This window comes from Lagenorhynchus albirostris, chromosome 10, assembly GCF_949774975.1.
Source record: "Lagenorhynchus albirostris chromosome 10, mLagAlb1.1, whole genome shotgun sequence".
Lineage (NCBI taxonomy): Eukaryota > Metazoa > Chordata > Mammalia > Artiodactyla > Delphinidae > Lagenorhynchus > Lagenorhynchus albirostris.
The window spans coordinates 65854869-65876880 of NC_083104.1; the positions used below are offsets into that span (position 1 = coordinate 65854869).

Below are 22012 nucleotides of genomic sequence, written 5' to 3' on the forward strand. Positions count from 1 at the left end.
ATATACCACGTTAACAAGCTGAATGATAAAAATCTTATGATCACCAACAGATGCAGACAAAGCTTTTAACAAAATTCAACATCCATTTATGATAAAAATTCTCCACAAAGTGGTTATAGAGGGAGCATACCTCAACATAATAAAGGCCATATATAAGCCCACCAATAATGTCATACTCAACTGTGAAAAGCTGAAAGCATTTCCTCTAAGATCAGGAACAAGACAAGGATGCCCACTCTCACCATTTTTATTCAACACAGTATTTGAAGTCCTAGCTACAGCAATCAGACATTACTTTAAAAATAAGAGGAGTCCAAATTGGAAAGGAAGAATTAAACTGTTTTTGTCTGCAAATAACATGATACTATACATAGAAAATCCTAAAGACAACACCAAAAAAACTACTTGGAGCTCATCAATGAACTCAGTAAAGTTTCAGGATACAATTAATATACAAAAACCTGTTGCATTTCTATACACTAATAACAAACTATCAGAAAGAGAAATTTTAGAGGGAGGGAGACGCAAGAGGGAAGAGATATGGGAACATATGTATATGTATAATTGATTCACTTTGTTATAAAGCAGAAACTAACACACACCATTGGAAAGCAATTATACCCCAATAAAGATGTTAAAAAATAAAAAAAATAAAAAAAGAAAGAGAAATTTAAAAACAATTCAATTTACCATCACATCTAAAAGAATAAAATACCTAGGAATAAATCTAACTAAGGAAGAAGAACTATACTCAGAAAACTGTAATACACTGATGAAAGAAACTGAAGACAACACAGATGGAAAGATACACTGTGTTTATGGATTCAAATAATTAATATTGTTAAAATGACCATACTACTCAAGTCAATCTACAGATTCAATGCAATTCCTATTAAAAGACCAATGGCATTTTCCACAGAATTAGCAATTCTAAAATTTGTATGGAAACACAAAAGATCCTGAATAACCAAAACAATCTTGAGGAAGAATAACAGAGCTGGAGGTATCACGCTCCCTGATTTTAAACTATACTACAAAGCTACAGTAATCAAAACAGTATGGTAACAGACACATAGATAAATGGAACAGAACTGCGGGCCCAGAAATAAACCCATGCACTTACATTAACCTATGACAAAGGAGGCAAGAATACACAATGGGGAAAAAGACAGCCTCTTCAATAAGTGGTGCTGAAAAAACTGGACAGCTACATGTAAAAAGAATTAAATTAGAACATTTTCTCACACCATATTAAAAAAAACCCTCAAAATGGATTACACTTCTCTGGAAATTTTTTGGGTTATTTTTATGTTTGTATTTTCCATAAAGTTTGGAACTGGTGTCACAGAATGCTGTTACAGGAATAGGAAATTTATATTAATTTAGGAAGAACTAATTATTATTTAAATCTGAGTCTTCCAAACCAATATATCTCTTCATGTATTCAGTATTTTAGACTACTTAATAACCACACATGGAAATATGGAGCTTCAAATACAACATTAATTATCATTGCTCCAGTAGCCTACTCAGCGTAAGGCAATGTCAAAGAACGGGCCCAAAAATAATTATCACAGATTTGTCACCTAAATTTTCCACCAGAAATAAAGAACTGTGATATCACAGAAACCTACCATGCTAACATATTTTCTGACACAAAATTTTTAAGAACTTACTTAAAGTCACACCCAAATCTTGGTTTCTAAATACCAATCCTTACTAAAAGGAACCAGGGCTCCTCAGAGAAATGATTGATTCCAGGGGTGGGGCAGGAAAAGTACAAGATGAACATGGAATATCTTGGGCCAGAGAATAGAGAAATGCTCAAAGAATAAAGGAGACATGTCAAAGAACAAGAAGCCAGCTTGAAGGGGCTCCCAATGGCCAAATATGAAAGAATTTGAGCATCATAATAATGAGTGTAATGGATTAAAACTCACTGAATAAAAGAATACTCCATAAATTCATGCTAATGTTGATGACTATGATGATAAATAAATGAATGGGGAAAAGGGAAAGTTTTCTACTAACAGAATGCTGACCAATAACTATAGAAGGAAATAGTAGAATTAGATAATTACCATTTTGTAACCATCACATTAATAACTGATTTAGGTGAGAATCAACAGTGAATGCTAAAACAGTGAGATTTTGATGAGGAAAAAGTTATTTACATAGGTCAAAGTATCTTCCCACAAATAACTTATGAATTGCAAAGGGGAAAATCGTAATTTTATGGCAGAGAAACTTGGAAGTCACTACCTTATCTCATCAGTCAAAGGTAACATCACCAGTACTGGCAAGGATATCATGTGTCTCCTGATGTGATACACCAAGAAAGATACATTTCACTTAGGTAGTGCCAGCATGCATAAGCTGAATCACAAGGAAACATAAAAACGCAAACTGAGAGACATTCTAGAAAATAAATGGCCTATATTCTTTAAAAATATCAATGTCAGGAAACACAAAGGCAGGCAAAGAACTGTTCTAGATTTAGGAGACACAAAAACTAAATGCAATGCATGATCATGGGTTAGATACTAGACCAGAAAAAAACCTTTTTTCTATAAAGGACATTGGGACAACTGACAAAAGTTGAATAAGATCTACATTAAATACTGTATTAACATTTTATTTCCTATTTTGATAATTATATTGTGATTATGTAAGCGAATGTCCTTGTTCTAAGGGAATATGTCAAGTATTTAGGGATAAAAGGGCACAATATATGCAACTTACTCTCACAGTTCATATATGAAGGTTTTTTTTTCAGACATCCACACTTTGCACTGATATGATTAAGCTAGCAACACAAACTTCTGTAGAGCCTGCGTATTTTCTGGAAGGCTTACCCACATTTATGATAAACAGCCACTAGATGAACAGCCACTAGATGGCACTAGATCACTAGATGTGATCTCCTAACCCCAGCAGCCTAGGATTCTGCAGGGAGCATTTCAGACTCAATTATACTTAAAAAAACAAAAACAGAAAACAACTGGTGACCTTTAATAAAGCCCTATTATATAATAACATATTATTATGTATTAGGCAACCACTACACTCAAAATAGATGTTATCACAATGGCCTATACAGGGCTTACATGATCTTTTCATTGCTCGCCCTTGCCCCCACAACCCATCTCTCTGACCTTATCTCTTTAGGTCCATGTTAAAGTGTTGCCTTTTCAGAAAACTTCCTTGACCCGCCTGTATAGAACAGCAGTTAGAGGCATGCCCTCCCCTGCCCTCTGACCTTGCTTCATTTTTCTTCAGCACTTGCCATTTCTTCCTACTCACACTCCCAGAACGTAAGTTTCATGAGAACAGACTTTATTTTGCTAACTGCCTGTAAAACAGAAATACCCAGAAAAGGTGTATGTATCAGACAAGTATCTTCTTTTTATTTTTAGCTGTTACTCATCATTCTTCAGTTGAAGACCATTACACTCCACCCCACCTCCAACCAATCCCCTAATGGAACAAGACTGTGAAGAATATGAAATGTCAAGTGTTGAAGTGTATTATGTAGAAGGAAATCATCAAGAAATTTAAGCAGAAGTAGTGCTTTAGAAAAATTCTTCTGACAAGAAGGTGGTAAAAATGTAGGAGGACTGGAAAGCAAAGATGCAGGAGACATAGCCACGGTCTCTGGTGTCAGGAGTTAGGTTTGATCCTGGTTCCATAGTCTACCAGAGCGCCATGACTTTGAATGAACTGCTAATTCAAGAAGCTCTCTGTGCTTCAGTTGCCCAGTATGTAAAACGAGGGCAGAAAAACATCTACCTCGTGGGGAACACAGAGGTTATTTTATTCTATATCAGTACCTGATACATAAATTTTAGCATTGCATGTAGGAAATAACGGAAAAGAAACAAGCAAACATCTATTTACTTATTTAACTTATTTTTACCGAGTGCCTATAGGTATGTCAGATACCTTTCCAGGCACTGGAAATGCAGCTGTGAGGGGGGAAAAAAAAAAAAAAAGAGTCCCTGGTCTTCATCATACTAGCACAAGGTGACAAAAAAATAGCCCTAATTTATCTGAATCTATCCGGGTTTTGAGTTTCTGCTGGTGAATAGCTAAAGTTGGGACAGCAAGTCCCATCAAAGTCCTCTCTCAACGTCTCTCAAGGAGACAGATGTTCTATAATGTCAGGCTATGAGAGGGGCTATAAAGAAAAATTTAAAAAGGTAAGGGGACAGAGTATGCTGACATTTTAAATAGGGTTGTGACGTTTTAGTAAAGAGGTAAGAAATGCTAGAGTTTTATCTGGAATGATTCAAAAATAAAACTGAGGGGCTTCCCTGGTGGCGCAGTGGTTGAGAATCTGCCTGCCAATGTAGGGGACACAGGTTCGAGCCCTGGTCTGGGAAGATTCCACGTGCCACGGAGCAACTGGGCCCGTGAGCCACAACTACTGAGCCTGCGCATCTGGAGCCTGTGCCCCACAGCAAGAGAGGCTGCGACAGTAAGAGGTCCGCGCACCACGATGAAGAGTGGCCCCTGCTTGCCGCAACTAGAGAAAGCCCTCACACAGTAACGAAGACCAAACACAGCCAAATAAATAAATAAATAAATAAAATAAAATAAAACTGAAACTCAGGAGGAATAACTGATTTGAAGATGATGTGTTTGGGTCTTAGAAATGATTTGGCTTCAAAAGACAAACTAAAAGCTGACTGGAGGAACTTTCCTAATGGTCCAGTGGCTAAGACTCTGCACTCCCAATGCAGAGGGCCTGGGTTCCATCCCTGGTCAGGCAACTAGATCCCGCATGCCACAACTAAGAGTTCACATGCCGCAACTGAAGATCCCACACACTGCAACAAAGATCCCGTGTGCTGCAACTAAGGCCTGGCACAGCCAAATAAATAAATAAGTTAACAACAAAAAAAAAGCTGACTGGAAAAAGCACCTTAGAAACTCTAGTTTACTTACATGTAAATTTCAGTCTTCTATTTCTTCCTGCCTTGGGGAATGAATAATTGTAGGATCTCCTAATGCAGAGAACTATCTTCTACGGACTGTGTTATGGGTTCAACTGTGTCCCCCCAAAAAGACACATTGGAGTCCTAACTTCCAGTTTCTCAGAATGTGACTATTTGGAGATAGGATCTTCATAGAAGTGATCAAGGTAAAATGAGGTCTAGGATGAGTCCTGATCCAATATGACTAGTGTCCTTATAAAAAGAGGAAATTTGGACACAGACTAAAACACATAGAGGGAAGATGATGCACAGATACAAGGAGAAGATGGCCATCTTCAACCCTGCTGACAACTTCATTTCAGACTTCTATGCTCCAGAAGTGTGAGACAATAAATTTCTGTTGTCTAAGCCACCCAGATTGTGGTACTTTGTTCAGTAACCAGAGCAAACTAATAGAGACTAGAAGAAAATCATATTTGTGTACTTATGTCCCTTAAGAAATCCCCTTGAGGAGAAGGCTTAACTCTGTTTATTTTTTTAATTAATTAATTTATTTATTTATTTTTGGCTGCATTGGGTCTTCGTTGCTGCACACGGGTTTTCTCTAGTTGCGCAAACGGAGGCTACTCTTCGTTGTGCTGTGCGGGTTTCTCATTGCAGTGGCATCTCTTGTTGCGGAGCACAGGCTCCAGGCACGCGGGCTTCAGTAGTTGTGGCACACAGGTTCAGTAGTTGTGGCTCTCAGGCTCTAGAGTGCAAGCTCAGTAGTTGTGATGCACGGGCTTAGTTGCTCTGCAGCATGTGGGACCTTCCTGGACCAGGGATCGAACCTGTGTCCCCTGCACTGGCAGGCAAATTCTTAATGACTGCACCACCAGGGAAGTCCCCTTCACTCTAAGTCATTTTTGTATTCCTTCTGGAGTACCTAACCTGATGCAAAAATTTAATTAGATACTATTTTAAGTTGCAGGACCTACACACAGTGGAGCTCAATAAATGCTAAATTTCTCCCACAACCTTTTCCATATATATCTTTTCTGACAGATAATTTCTTCCTTTTGCAAACTGACAAACTGAATTTAATTTCTGAGGCATACTCAAGTAGCAATCTCAACTCAGTAATCCTAGGAGCTAGGGTTTGGCAGCATTGAAACAAAAATTTGAGTGCCTAAATTTATCAGATGATATATACACATAATTAAATATACACTATCCCTGATCTTTAGGGACTCTAACCCAAACAAGACCTGATACATATGTATAGGAAATACCAACAGGTGAGTTAAAACCATTAGTTCAACACATGAATAGTAATAAGAAGTGTTACATAAAAGTCAAGGGTAAACCCATTTTAGCTAAGGAAGGAAGCATGAGCATGGGAGTAGTCACCAAAGCACTATACTCCTAGCTGAGTACTGAGCTAGGCATGCACGTACAATTTCAGCATCAGAATCTCGCCATCTGCAGATAAGGCAACTCAGACTCAAGGAAGTCAAATGATATTGTCCAAGTTCATCCAACAACCATGTTGGAGGCAAGCTGGAACCTGGGACTGTGTGATTCAAGAAAACAAGCTCTTTTTTAATAAACAGTATTTGAGCATATACCTATTCTATCCTTCCACCTACAACATGAGTTAAGTTAGCTAATTTATCTCATTATATTCTATTTTTTTAAAATTTATTTTATTTATTTATTTTTGGCTGCATTGGGTCTTCATTCTGTGCACGGACTTTCTCTAGTTATGGCGAGCGGGGACTCTTCTTCGTTGCGGTGCGCAGGCTTCTCATTGCAGTGGCTTCTCTTGTTGCGGAGCATGGGCTCTAGGCACACGGGCTTCAGTAGTTGTAGCACATGGGCTCAGTGGTTGTGGCTCGCAGGCTTCTAGAGCACAGGCTCAGTAGTTGTGGTGTATGGGCTTAGTTGCTCTGCAGCATGTGGGATCTTCCCAGACCAGGGATCGAACCCGTGTCCCCGGCACTGGCAGGCGGATACTTAACCACTGTGCCACCTGGGAAGCCCTCTCCTTATATTCCTAATACTAGCAAGAAATATGCAACATACAATTCCTGCAAAATCTATTCTCAAAGGCATAGGTAGTCATAGGAGTATCAAGGGAGCTTGCCACCAAGCTCACGTATAGACAGAACCTGACATCTGTGGTCAAACTGCTTGGCTTAAAGGACATTCAAGGTCCTTCACAGGCTGAAGGGCAGCACCACAATCAAGAACAAAGTGAATGAGAAGATACAGTTGCCCATAAATTACCTTTATATTAATTACAACATAAGGCCACCTTAGTATTTCAGGAAACAAAAGTTCACAAAGACCACCCCCAAAAGAATGGGTAGCATTGTTTAAAATGCCTAATCACTCAGAACAAAGAAGTTAGAATTTGAGTAAATTAAATAATATATAAAGGTCATCAACATGACTCATGGTACCAACACCAAACTTCAGGCCATTGATGACAACTCTTATACTGGTGACAATTCTTATATAGTGGCTAAAATATATATCAAATGTTCTCAAACTTTTTGATAAGCAATCTTTAAATACCTATTATGCAAAGCATGTAAGCCACCAAGGAATTTATTACTCAATAGCAATGAATTATACCTGGCCTTAACCTTCATCTATATAACCAAAGGCTTCATCATGGTACAAATGAATATGATTTTTATTTATCTAGCTCCTGCCAACTAACTTTTGTGTCCAGTGCTACTATACTTCTTTGAAAATGAACAAAGTATAGTTAACTTATTTTGTGGTTTCTGACAACTTTCTGAAAGCATTCCTTGTTAAAGTAGTTGAAAAACTAGATACTCTGGTCTTCACAGCTAATCGCATGGATCTTTTTGAAATTCCCAAAGTTAATCTTCCAGGAAGAGGTACACAGAACCACAGATCTCTTCCACAACTGTGTTTACTATAACTTTAAGGGGAAGGGCTAGAGATAGTATTAGATCTAATAATTAGGCCAATTAGTAACTAACTCTCACCCTGAAGATTCTACAGCAGAGATTACAAACTGTAGGCTGTAAAATCCTGCCCCTAAACTTCTGTTTATAATGGTTAAAAAAAAAAATCAAAATAGTTGTTGAGAAGCACATAAAAACCAAGATTTCCAGGGTCTCTCAAAAAATCGAAAGATCTGGTAACACAACTCATCTTCTCACAGGACAGATGAGAAAGCCCACTCCATACATTCTAATAACCACCATTCCCTTTTGGCTTACTGATAGCATGCTTCAGAAGCCATATACTAAAAATAAATCAACACAATCACAAATTACTATATTTTCAATATTCATTTTAAACTAAGAACACAGATGACCCAAATTCTACAAGATTTAAAAAAGCCAAAGATGTAAAATGAAAGCAAAAGTTAAACAAATGAATCTGTGTACCAGGTGGTAACATAATCACACAGCAAGGAACTAGCTCACATAACTTTAAAATTCAGTAATTTGACTCTACCTCCCTATTGAAATACTATGCCCTAAGAAGAACAATAAGAAGAAATCATTAGCTTTCTTCAGTAATCATACTATTGGTTGTAGTGTTGACATTGTCATTCTCAGACTATTCTGTATTTATACTGTGGGAAAAGAAAATGAATAATCATGTTGGTGCTGTTAAGAACTGGGGTTTTCAACGTGGGAGAAAGGAGATAGAGATGTAAAATCAAAGAAGATAAGGAAAGTCCCTGGGTCATTTAATTTGATTTTTAAGTGTAACTTGAACTCATGATTTTTTTTTTTTTTTTAAGAGAAAAAACAGGGCTTCCCTGGTGGCGCAGTGGTTGAGAATACGCCTGCCGATGCAGGGGACACGGGTTCGTGCCTGGGTCTGGGAGGATCCCGCGTGCCGCGGAGCGGCTGGGCCTGTGAGCCATGGCCGCTGAGCCTGCGCGTCCGGAGCCTGTGCTCTGCAGCGGGAGAGGCCACAGTGGCGAGAGGCCCGCGTACCGCAAAAAAAAAAAAAAAAAGAGAAAAAACACAACTTCAACTTCAACTTATTTCCTAATTAACCACAAAAAAGGCCTAGAAACAATGACTAACTCAGTAGAAATAAGCACCTTAAGTGCCCAGATTGTGATCTCCAAATGTCATTTCCCACTAAAAGGCTTCTTAGAGAAAGGTCTATTTCTTTGACTGGGGCAGAAAATGTACAAGTCTGGACAAACTGTCACACCAGATAGCAAAAAGCTATCAAAGATGTCTCAGGCTGAGACAAATGACTCAAGGGTAGGACAATCAATAAAAATAACAACTATACATGCTACAAAATGCATGAGCATTAAAAACATGTTAAGTAAAAGAAGCCAGTCATAACAGATCACGTATTGTACGATTCCATTTATATGAAATATCCAGCCTAAGCAAATCCATAGAGACAGAAAGTAGATTGGTGGTTGCCTATGGTTGGAGGTCAGGTAGCATGGGGGGTAATGAGGACTGACTGCAAACAGGTACAGCGTTTCTTGCTGAGGTGATGGATATATTTCAAACCTACTAGATCATGGTGAAGGTTGCACGACTCTGTGAACATACTGAAAATCACTCAATTATACACTTTAAACAGGTGAGTTTTATGGTATATAAACTATACCTCCATAAAGCTGTACAAAACAAAAACAAAACTACAATGGACTGAACCACAAATATGTTTAAATCTGTGTGTTCATAATCAAATAAATCTTATTGGTCATTTTGGAGGATGCTAGGAACCCAGCTCATTATTTTTAAAACTGGAAAGTATAAAGTATTTATCCAGTCTGTCATACACATGAAGTCTCTCCCTAGATAAGCAAACAGAAGAGATAAAGTTTCTGTTTACACAAGTATTACAATTAATAAATTAAAGAGTAATAGAATACTATCATTTTGCAACCCCAAATCAAATTAGGGATCTAGGCAATAATCAAAGGCCACTAACATCACAAATAAAGAGTCAACCAAACAGTAGGTGCCATCTGATAGAAGTATACAACACCACCAATGAAGCTGTCTAGCAAAAAATCTGCAGGGACTTCCCCAGTGGCACAGTTGTTAAGAATCCGCCTGCCAATGCAGGGGACATGGGTTTGATCCCTGGTCTGGGAAGATGCCATATGCCACAGAGCAACTAAGCCCATGCACCACAACTTCTGAGCCTGAGCTCTACAGCCCGTGAGTCACAGCTACTGAGTCCACGTGCCACAACTACTGAAGCCCGTTCTCCACAGCAAGAGAAGCCGCCACAATGAGAAGTCTGCGCACCGCAAGGAAGATTAGCCCCCCTTCGCCGCAACGACAGAAAGCCCCCACGCAGCAATGAAGACCCAACGCAGCCAAAAAGAAATAAATTAATTTTTAAAAGTTTGCAAAGAAAGAAGAAACAAAAACTATGCAGAACCTATAGATAAAAAGACTAGAGAGACTTTTAAAACAATGGCAAAGTTGGATATTTGATATCAACTTGTGTTAAAAAATTTCAGGTGTCATAATAGTACTGTAGTTATGTTTTTAAAAATTAAGAGTCCATATCTTACAAAATGATAATGTCTAGGGTTTGCTTTAAAATAAGATGGAGGGGAGTAGGAGAAGATGTTATCAATAGATGAAACAACATCAGCCATAGCTGATAACTGTTGGAAGTTAAGGTGGATATATGCAAGTTTATTTTGCCATTTTCTCTCATTTCATACATATTTGAAAATTTCCACAACAAAGCTTTTAAAAAGACAATCACGGGCTTCCCTGGTGGCGCAGTGGTTGAGAGTCCGCCTGCTGATGCAGGGGACACAGGTTCGTGCCCTGGTCCGGGAAGATCCCACATGCCGCGGAGCAGCTGGGCCTGTGAGCCATGGCCACTAAGCCTGCACGTCCGGAGCCTGTGCTCCGCAACGGGAGAGGCCACAACAGTGAGAGGTTCCCGTACCAGAAAAAATAAAGAAAGACAATCATGCTGTCAATTCTGCACAACCTTGGAATTACTGCATTTCACAAACTCAAACATGAAAATGTCTCCCACCATTTTACATCTCTGAATGGTGAATTCAGAGATGGTGAATTAAAAAACCAACAGCATCTTAAATTCGATGAAAAAACTGTAAGATTACAAATATATTTAGATATCTATTTCTCTTTAACTAAATTATTACTTGCATTGCACCTGGAACGGAAGACTTAAAAAAAAAAAAACTCCTAGCTTTCTGAATTTTCTTATTTGCTTGGGATTAATTCAGTTACAGTGAGGGAACCATTAAAATGCTTCAGCCAATATAAAAATGAACTTAGTCCCCAAACCAGCATTAGTGGTAGACAGGACCTGGGGAACACTAGGCAAAAGTCTATCTAAGGTGGGTAAAAAACAAAAAAGCTTGCTGCAGTTATCCTACCAGGTCTAAAAACTTGAGTAAAAATAGATTTTAGTTGACCAGCCTGTCTTTTCATTTTTAAGAAAAAAAACCTTTTTTTAATACAGCAGGTTCTTACTAGTTATCCATTTTATACATATTAGTGTCTATATGTCAATCCCAATCTCCCAATTCGTCACACTCCCACCCCCACCCCCTGCTGCTTTCCCCCCATGGTGTCCATACGTTTGTTCTCTGCATCTGTGTCTCAATTTCTGCCCTGCAAACCGGTTCATCTGTACCATTTTTCTACGTTCCACATATATACGTTAACATATGATATTTCTTTTTCTCTTTCTGACTTACTTCACTCTGTATGACAGTCTCTAGGTTCATCCACGTCTCTATACATGACCCAATTTCATTCCTTTTTATGGCTAATATTCCATTGTATATATGTACCACATCTTCTTTATCCATTCCTCTGTCAATGGGCATAGAGGTTGCTTTCATGACCTGCCTATTGTAATGACCTGCCTATTAGCTGCAATGAATATTGGGGTGCATGTGCCTTTCTGAATTATGGTTTTCTCTGGGTATATGCCCAGTAGTGGGACTGCTGGGTCATACGGTAATTCTATTTTTAGTTTTTTAAGGAACCTCCATACTGTTCTCCATAGTAACTGTATCAATTTACATTTCTACCAACACTGCAAGAGGGTTCCCTTTTCTCCACACCCTCTCCTGCATCTGTTGTTTGTAGATTTTTTGATGATGCCCATTCTAACTGCTTTGAGGTGATACCTCACTGTAGTTTTGATTTGTATTCCTCTAATAATTAGTGATGTTGAGCAGCTTTTCATGTGCTTCTTGGCCATCTGTATGTCTCCTTTGGAGAAATGTCTATTTAGGTCTTCTGCCCATTTTTGGATTGGGTTGTTTGTTTTTTTAATATTGAGCTGCATGAGCTGTTTATATATTTTGGAGATTAATACTTTGTCCGTTGATTTGTTTGCAAATATTTTCGCCCATTCTGAGGGTTGTCTTTTCGTCGTTTGTAGTTTCCTTTGCTTTACAAAAGCTTTTAAGTTTCATTAGATCCCATTTGTTTATTTTTGTTTTTATTTTCATTACTCTAGGAGGTGGATCAAAAAAGATCTTGCTGTGATTTATGTCAGAGAGTGTTCTTCCTATGTTTCCCTCTAAGAGTTTTATAGTGTCCAGCCTTACGTTTAGGTCTCTAATCCATTTTCAGTTTATTTTTGTGTATGGTGTTAGGGAGTGTTCTAATTTCATTCTTTTACATGTAGCTGTCCAGTTTTTCCAGCACCACTTATTGAAGACACTGTCTTTTCTCCATTGTATATGCTTGCCTCCTTTGTCATAGATTAGTTGACCATAGGTGCGTCAGTTTATATCTGGGCTTTCTATGTTGTTCCATTGATCTATATTTCTGTTTTTGTGCCAGTACCATATTGTCTTGATTACTGTAGCTCTGTAGTATAGTCTGAAGTCAGGGAGTCTGATTCATCCAGCTCCGTTTTTTTCCCTCAAGATTGCTTTTGCTATTCGGGGTCTTTTGTGTCTCCATACGAATTTTAAGATTTTTTGTTCTAGTTCCATAAAAAATGCCATTGGTAATTTGATAGGGATTGCATTGAATCTATAGATTGCTTTGGGTAGTAGAGTCATTTTCACAATATTGATTCTTCCAATCCAAGAACATGGTATATCTCTCCACCTGTTGGTATCATCCTTAATTTCTTTCATCCGTGTCTTATAGTTTTCTGCGTACAGGTCTTTTGTCTCCCTAGGTAGGTTTATTCCTAGGCATTTTATTCTTTTTGTTGCAATGGTAAATGGGAGAGTTTCCTTAATTTCTCTTTCAGATTTTTCATCATTAGTGTACAGGAATGCAAGAGACTTCTGTGCATTAATTTTGTATCCTGCAACTTTACCAAATTCATTGATTAGCTCTAGTAGTTTTCTGGTGGCATCTTTAGGATTCTCTATGTATAGTATCATGTCATCTTCCAACAGTGACAGTTTTATCTTCTCTTTTCCGATTTGGATTCCCTTTATTTCTTTTTCTTCTCTGATTGCCGTGACTAGGACTTCCAAAACTATGTTGAATAGTAGTGGCAAGAGTGGACATCCTTGTCTTATTCCTGATCTTAGAGGAAATGCTCTCAGTTTTTCACCATTGAGAATGATGTTTGCTGTGGTTTTGTCATATATGGCCTTTATTATCTTGAGGTAGATTCCCTCTATGCCCACTTTCTGGAGAGTTTTTATCATAAATGGGTGTTGAATTTTGTCAAAAGCTTTTTCTGCATCTATTGAGATGATCATATGGGTTTTCTTCAATTTGTTAATATGATGTACCACACTGATTGATTTGCGTATATTGAAGAATCCTTGCATCCCCGGGATAAATCCCATTTGATCATGGTGTATGATCCTTTTAACGTGTTGTTGGATTCTGTTTGCTAGTATTTTGTTGAGGATTTTTGCATCTATATTGGTCTGTAATTTTCTTTTTCTGTTGTATCTTTGTCTGGTTTTGGTATCAGGGCCTCATAGAATGAGTTTGGTAGGGTTCTTTCCTCTGCAATTTTTTGGAAGAGTTTGAGAAGGATGGGTGTTAGCTCTTCCCTATATGTTTGATAGAACTCACCTGTGAAGCCATCTGGTCCTGGACTTTTGTTTGCTGGAAGATTTTTAATCACAGTTTCAATTTCGTTACTTGTGATTGGTCTGTTTATATCTTCTATTTCTTCCTGGTTCAGTCTTGGAAGATTTTACCTTTCTGAGAATTTATCCATTTCTTCCATGTTGTCCATTTTATTGGCACAGAGTTGCTTCTAGTAGTCTCTCAGGATGCTTTGTATTTCTGCAGTGTATGTTGTAACTTCTCCTTTTTCATTTCTAATTTTATTGATTTGAGCCCTCTCCCTCTTTTTTCTTGATGAGTCTGGCTAATGGTTTATCAATTTTGTTTATCTTCTCAAAGAACCAGCTTTTAGTTTTATAGATCTTTGCTACTGTTTTCTTTGTTTCTACTCTGATCTTTATGATTTCTTTCCTTCTGCTAACTTTGGCTTTTGTTTTTTCTTCTTTCCCTAGTTCCTTTAGGTGTAAGGTTACATTCTTTGAGATTTTTCTTGTTTCTTGACGTAGGCTTGTATTACTATAAACTTCCCTCTTAGAACTGCTTTTGCTGCATCCCATAGGTTTTGGATCGTTGTGTTTTCATTGTCATTTGTCTCTAGGTATTTTCTGATTTCCTCTTTGATTTCTTCACAGTGATCTCTTAGTTATTTAGTAACGTATTGTTTAGCCTCCATGTGTTTGTGTTTTTTATGTTTTTCCCCCTGTAATTGATTTCTAATCTCATAGCGTTGTGGTCAGAAAAGATGCTTGATTTAAATTTTCTTAAATTTACTGAGGCTTGATTTGTGACCCAAGATGTGATCTGTCCTGGAGAATGTTCCATGTGCACTTGCGAAGAAAGTGTAATCTGCTGTTTTTGGATGGAATGTCCTATAAATATCAATTAAATCTATCTGGTCTATTGTATCATTTAAAGCTTGTGCTTCCTCATTAATTTTCTGTTTGGATGATCTGTCCACTGGTAAGTGAGGTGTTAAAGTTCCCCACTATTATTGTGTTACCGTTGATTTCCTTTTTTATAGCTGTTAGCAGTTGCCTTACGTATTCAGGTGCTCCTGTGCTGGATGCATATATATTTATAATTGTTGTATCTTCTTCTTGGATTCATCCCTTGATCATTATGTAGTGTCCTTCCTTATCTCTTGTAACATTCTTTACCTGAAAGTCTGTTTTATCTGATATGAGTATTGCTACTCCAGCTTTCTTTTCATTTCCATCTGCATGGAATATTTTTTTCCATCCCCTCACTTTCAGTCTGAATGTGTCCCTAGGTCTGAAGTGGGTCTCTTGTAGATAGCATATATATGGGTCTTGTTTTTGTATCCATTCAGCAAGCCTATGTCTTTGGTTGTAGCATTTAATCCATTCACATTTAAGGTAATTATTGATGTGTATGTTCCCATGACCATCTTCTTAATTGTTTTGGGTTTGTTTTTGTAGGTCCTTTTCTTCTCTTGTGTTTCCCACTTAGAGAAGTTCCTTTAGCATTTGTTGTAGAGCTGGTTTGGTGGTGCTGAATTCTGTTAGCTTTTGCTTCTCTGTAAAGCTTTTGATTTCTCCATCGAATCTGAATGAGATCCTTGCCGGGTAGAGTAATGTTGGTTGTAGGTTCTTCCCTTTCATCACTTTAAGAATATCATGCCACTCCCTTCTGGCTTGCAGCGTTTCTGCTGAGAAATCAGCTGTTAATCTCATGGGAGTTCCCTTGTATGTTATTTGTCATTTTTCCCTTGCTGCTTTCAATAATTTTTCTTTGTCTTTAATTTTTGCCAATTTGATTACTATGTGTCTCGGCACGTTTCTCCTTGGGTTAATCCTGTATGGGACTTGCTGCACTTCCTGGACTTGTGTGGCTATCTCCTTTCCCATATTAGGGAAGTTTTCAACTATAATCTCTTCAAATATTTTATCGGGTCCTTTCTCTCTCTCTTCTCCTTCTATAATGCGGATGTTGTTGCATTTAACGTTGTCCCAGAGATCTCTTAGGCTATCTTCATTTCTTTTCATTCTTTTTTCTTTATTCTGTTCCACAGCAGTGAATTCCACCATTCTGTCTTCCAGGTCACTTATCCGTTCTTCTGCCTCAGTTATTCTGCTACTGATTCCTTCTAGTGTATTTTTCATTTCAGTTATTGTACTGTTCATCTCTGTTTGTTTGTTCTTTAAGTCTTCTAGGTCTTTGTTAAACATTTCTTGCATCTTCTCGATCTTTGCCTCCGTTCTTTTTCCGAGGTCCTGGATCATCTTCACTATCATTATTCTGAATTCTTTTTCTGGAAGGTTGCCTATCTCCACTTCATTTAGTTGTTTTTCCTGGGGTTTTATCTTGTTCCTTCATCTGGTACATAGCCCTCTGCCTTTTCAACTTGTCTATCTTTCTGTGAACTGTCTTTTCACTTTTAATATAGGAGTTCCTAAACACCCACCACTTTTAGCACTTCAACAAGTTGCTGGTTTCAAGTAGTAATCTAAAGAAACATGGTAAACTGGCAAGCCTCTGGGCCTCACTGTAGAAGAAACACTAATGCAAATAAAATTTACTAACGTACATAAACTTACTGAGAAAGAAAAGAAGACAAGAAAATATTTCTAAGAGCAATTCTAAAATGCAATTCTAGCAGTACATAATTTTGAAAGTACATACTTTAATGGAATCACACAAAGTTAAAAATGCAACTTTTTTTAAAGATAGGAAAGTTGACATCAAAAATTTCAAAGGTAAAAAGCAAAGAAACAGATTAGCTACATATAAAAAAATTAATTTATGTCAAAAACACACTATAAATGTAATTTGAAAGGCTAACAAGCTGAGAAGTACAAATCTGTCACATAACAAAAGGTATATTCTTTTTTTTTTTTTTTTTTGTGGTATGCGGGCCTCTCACTGCTGTGGCCTCTCCCGTTGCGGAGCACAGGCTCCGGACACGCAGGCTCAGAGGCCATGGCTCACGGGCCCAGCCGCTCCGCAGCATGTGGGATCTTCCCGGACCAGGGCACGAACCCGTGTCCCCTGCCTCAGCAGGCGGACTCTCAACCACTGCGCCACCAGGGAAACCCCAAAAGGTATATTCTTAATAAATAGCTCTTAATATCAAGAAAATGATCAACAATCCAACATAAAAATGGACAAAAGATAGTAGCAGGTCAATAAATATATCCTCCAAATGGTCAACCTTTTAGTAATAAAAGAAATTAAAACAAGATACCTTATAGATTACCGTCTTTGGGAAGCTTTTTCAAGTAATACTGTCCAGTTCTGGTGGCTAAGCAGGAGCTAGAAGAATATTCCCACTCCTAATATTCTGGCTAGAGCAGCCCTTCATTTACCTCCTTCAAATGTCACCTTATCAATGTGTCCTCCATCACCCTATTTAAAACTGCACCCCCATTTCCCACTTCTCAATCCCTTTATCTTAGTAAAATTATTAGATATGAAATCCATTCTGGGATTATATTCCATAGAAACAATTTTGAAAGCAGACATAGGGACCTCCCTGGTGGTCCAGTGGTAGAGAATTCACCTAACAATGCAGGGGATGTGGGTTCGATCCCCAGTCAGGGAACTAAGATCCCACATGCCAGGGGGCAACTAAGCCCGCATGCCACAACTACTGAGCTCACGTGCCTCAACTAGAGAGCCTGCATGCCACAGACTACAGAGCCCACCCACCCTGGAGCCTGTGCGCCACAATTAGAGAGAAGCCTGCACACCTCAACGAAGATCCCACATCCTGCAACTAAGACCCAATGCAGCCAAAAATAAATAAAATAAATAAATCATCTTAAAAAAAAAAGCATACATAAATTGTCTTAAATTATAAAAACCTATGACAAACAGATGAAGGCACACAGCTCTTGATATACACATTGAAAACTGAATGCTCAAAGGGAGATATAACGTTGTACCCTTTAAGAGACATACCCAATGGGCCATGAAAGTGTACCTGAACACCCATGCATCCTGAGGTCCTTTATTCACAAGCCTCTGTTCACTCAGCCTCTATTCTTGTTTGTCCTCAGATACACCAAAAGGAATTGTCACTTGGAGACAGCAATGGTTAGTATCCAGGGCTTTGGGGTATGTCAGATCTGGGTTAGAAACCTAGCTTTAAATTTTCTAGGGGAGTAATCTGGCAAATCTCAATTGCCTTATCTGTAAGGTAAAATAGAGATTATCACCAACTAGTTAATGTTAGTAAACAAGAGTACAGTGTCGGAAAACTTGAAATGGAGAAGGAATTCTTCAAATAAAACTACTAAAGACAACTAAAAATCCCCAAAGTCAGATCTTTCAGCACAGTAAAAGAACCCAAAGGAAACAAATCCTAAAGAGCACTGAGCTGGAAGGCAGGAGCCCTGGATTCCAGTTTTGACACTGCTACAAACTGGTTCAGCTCCATGGGAATATTATTTAAAGTATGTAGATTCTAGTTTTAAGATCTACAAAATCAGGGGACTGAAAATCCCTTCCACCTGTTCCACACCATGACTAAATTACTAGGATGTTATTTACTGTTGTACATCCATAATTTCTAAAATTTTTCATTTAAATGTTTGGTTTTTTTAAACTTCAAGTCCTGATGAGTTTTCATTATGACTGAGCTACCAGTCATAACATGTAAGACTGTTTCCTTAACTAAGTAATCCAAGGTCAGATTGCTAAAACGCGGCAAAATCAGAATTCAAACCAGATCTGACTCACTCCAAAGACCAAACTATCGCACCCTTTTCCCTCAGACTTTCTCCCGGACTAATCTCCTGGTAACTTAGCAGCTTGCCTTTGCAAAATGACTAGAAGTCAGAAGTGCAGTCAAGAGTCAAGGAATAAAGTCAAGTTACCTGAGACAAGTGGGGCTTGAACTTCTGACACAGTACTCTAACCAAGTTAATTAGTTAGACATTTCAAGTACTTAAAAGGCGGCTGGAGAAACCAAAAAAAAAAAGTAATATTATCAAGAAAAACTATTAATTGAAGACAAAATAAAAAATTAAGCACCTCTGAAACTATAAGTAAATGGGGGTGGTTCAAGGAGTCAAGTTGTACAAGATGAAATATTCAGTAAAATAACTAATTATCTGTACTACTCACTTGCTTTTGTGCAAGTGACTCTAGGTTACCCACAGTAGTGAATGGAGGAGTAACAGATAATCCAAAGTACGTATATTCAGCTTTACAAATAAAGCATATGGTCTAAACAGATAATCCACGGGGCTTCCCTGTGGCATAGTGGTTAAGAATCCGCCTGCCAATGCAGGGGACACAGGTTAGAGCCCTGGTCCAGGAAGATCCCACATGCCTTGGAGCAACTAAGCCCGTGCGCCACAACTACTGAGTCTGCGCTCTAGAGCCCGAGAGCCAAATACTAAAGCCCACGTGCCTAGAGCCCGTACTCTGCTGCAACAAGAGAAGCCACCACAATGAGAAGCCTGTACACCACAACGAAGAGTAGCCCCCACGCGCTGCAACTAGAGAAACCCCACGCACAGCAACAAAGACCCAATGCAGCCAAAAATAAATGAACAAACTTATTATAAATAAATAGATAATCCAAAGTACTGAATATCTGGTGTTAAAAATAAAGTATATGATCACCCATACATATTTATCTCCCAAATTATAGGCTGATTCAGGCTAATATCAAGGTTAATTTCCAAGTGGAGAAACCAGGACAGATGAAATCTAAATACAGTGAATAATAAAATCACCACCTCCTTACATCAGCAGAAAACATATGGTTTTATAACACATTCACATCAGCTCCACAGAGAGTAACAAAACTAAGGCTGTGCATGCACGCTCGTGCACGCACACACACAGAGTAACATTTAAATTCCCACTGCATGGGAGAACCAGGTTAGCTCCTGGCTGTTTCCATTAAACCAATCTGGGAGTAAAAACTGGTTTTTGAATCATCCACACGTGGATAATCAAGAGGCAAATTAAATACACACACAAACATATATAAACTAACATTTAAATGCACTGTTTACCAAGCACTTCAGAAAATAAAAAATTTCATAGGACAGTTGATAGAAATGAAGCAAGAGGTGAGGTCACCTACCACTTTAGCTCTATTGATAGAAGTCATCATTTGCTCTCCTGAAACATTAGGCAGCTGCCGAAAACAATACACAAACATACACACATGCACACATGCCCGGATCTTGTATCATCATTCAGAAAGAAAACCTAGGAAAGCCTCTGAAATGAGTTTTATCAACTCAGAAACACTTAGATGGTGTACAACTCCACGTAGATCCAAGGAAATGGAAGTGTCATGAAAATAATGCATTTTTCTTCTGAGTACAAGTGTCTAAAAGACAATTTCCAAGGCCCTCTGCAATTAAATGTGAGTACAAAAGTTCTTCAGACTAAGCCTCACTTGCAGAAGCCCTCTACTGGGCGTTTCTATGACGTTCTGACCAACTTTTGTGTTTCCCACAATAGCGCTAAACCACGATTATGCATCCTGCTGATAAAAACCGGCAAGTGGCACTTAACACACCAAGCCAAAATCAGCAACAGCGTTGGCTAAAGAACTTCCCCGTCACCACTGTGATGCCCACTCCAGAAGGTATCTGCATTCAGTGCGAGGACTTGAGGTTCCGCGAAAAGAGAAGCAGCAACAAAAACCGGCTGCATACCCCAGAGGGCTGCCTGCAGACTGCAAGGAAGGCCAGGTGCCTGCAGGCTCAGGAAGTTGCCTAACCCAGGGGAAAGCTCCATGCCCTCCTCTATAAAAGGGAGCGTGTGGCTGGCAGACCAAAATACAGAAAATTCATTCAAGAATTCCAGGCCGCCTACCCTGCAGAAGGAGGAGGCAAATTAAGACGCTGGGAAGCAGGTATGGAAAGAGAGCAGGGTTCACAAACTGATAGTGATCTACCAGCTCCGTGGGGGAGGCTCAAACTCGGGAAGCTTGTGCCTCCTCTCTGGAGTTGGAAAGGTAAGGTACCGGTCGGGCTACGGTCCTCTCCCAACAGCCCTTTCCAGAAGGCGCGGGGCTGCTAAGACGCAGACCTGGCCTCCAGCAACAGAAGCTCCCGCCCACATGGTTCACGGGGCGCGACCCTCCTTGGCCGCCCCGAGGCCATGTGGCTGCGGCCGCCGGGTGTCCAAACCCGGTGCACGTTCAAGGCGTGAAACCAGAGACGAGGTGCGGGGGCAAATCCAAAGAAAGGGATGTTGGGGGGTGAGACTCACTTCTTCTGGGCTTTGTCCTTCTTGGCCTTGGTCCTTTTCTTTCGGGCCTGGAGCGCAAGCACTGCAGGAGAGAGGGATGGATGAAGGGCGAATGGGGAGGAAAGGGAGAGACCAAGGTGAGGGTGGAGACCCAGCAGGGGCGCGAGGCCCGGGTGTGGGGCCTGCCTGAGGGGCGGCTCCGGGGCAAGCGCCACGGCGTCGGCCAGGCGGCCGCTCAGGGGTCTGGCGGCCCACGGAGCGCAGAGCAGCGCCCAGGCGGGGCACGCCGGAAGGGGCTCAGGCCGGGTCAGGGGGCTGGCGCGCCGGGGTCGGCCTCGCCTGCCGAGGGCCGGGCCCTGGAGTGGCCCCAAGGGGCGGGCCGGCCTGGCGGGGCAAGAGAGAAGATGACTGCCGGCGCGGAAGGACGCCGGAGCTCCGGGGCGCGGACCGGCTGCCCAGAGGCGGGGGGTGAGGGGCGGCGCCACCTCAGTGGAGGGGCGCCGCACGCCCGGGGACCGGACGGCGGCGCTTAGGCTAAGCTCCTGGCGTTGACCCGGGCCTTGCCCCGGCGGCCGTTGCCCCTCGTGGCGGAGGCCGCTCCACCGCTCACCTTTCCGCTCCATGGCGAAACCGGTAACTGCCTGGCGCTTGCGCACTCCACTGGCGGTGACTCCAGCTCCCGCCGCGGCCCAAAACCAAGCCCGCGCACACCCCGCCCCCCAGTTCCCGCCCCGCCCACGACGGCGCGCGTCTGCGCGTTGAGCGCGGAGCCTACCACCTGTTCCCGAGAAGGGGGGGGCAGTAAAGAATTGGGGGAAGAGGGGTGAAGGAAATAAAGCCGAGGATATACACGCAAGGGGTATTTGAGGACCGAGC

At 40.2% G+C, this 22012-nt stretch overlaps 1 protein-coding gene across 6 annotated transcripts in view; it reads right to left on the reverse strand.

Moving 5' to 3' along the window:
* The window catches only part of SRPK1 (SRSF protein kinase 1), an 81201-nt gene extending 59389 nt beyond the window's left edge, over window positions 1-21812 (reverse strand). For 5 of the 6 annotated variants that reach the window (XM_060162694.1, XM_060162691.1, XM_060162692.1 and 2 more), the window contains exons 1-2: window positions 21747-21812; window positions 21158-21218 (exon numbers count right to left, since the gene is read on the reverse strand). In XM_060162694.1, coding sequence (XP_060018677.1) covers window positions 21158-21218; window positions 21747-21759 — 74 coding nt within the window. In that variant the 5' untranslated portion in view covers window positions 21760-21812. Of the gene's footprint in view, window positions 1-21157 lie in introns of all 6 variants that reach the window. The other variant, XM_060162690.1, reaches the window with a different exon arrangement.
* Window positions 21813-22012: the final 200 nt, after the last annotated feature.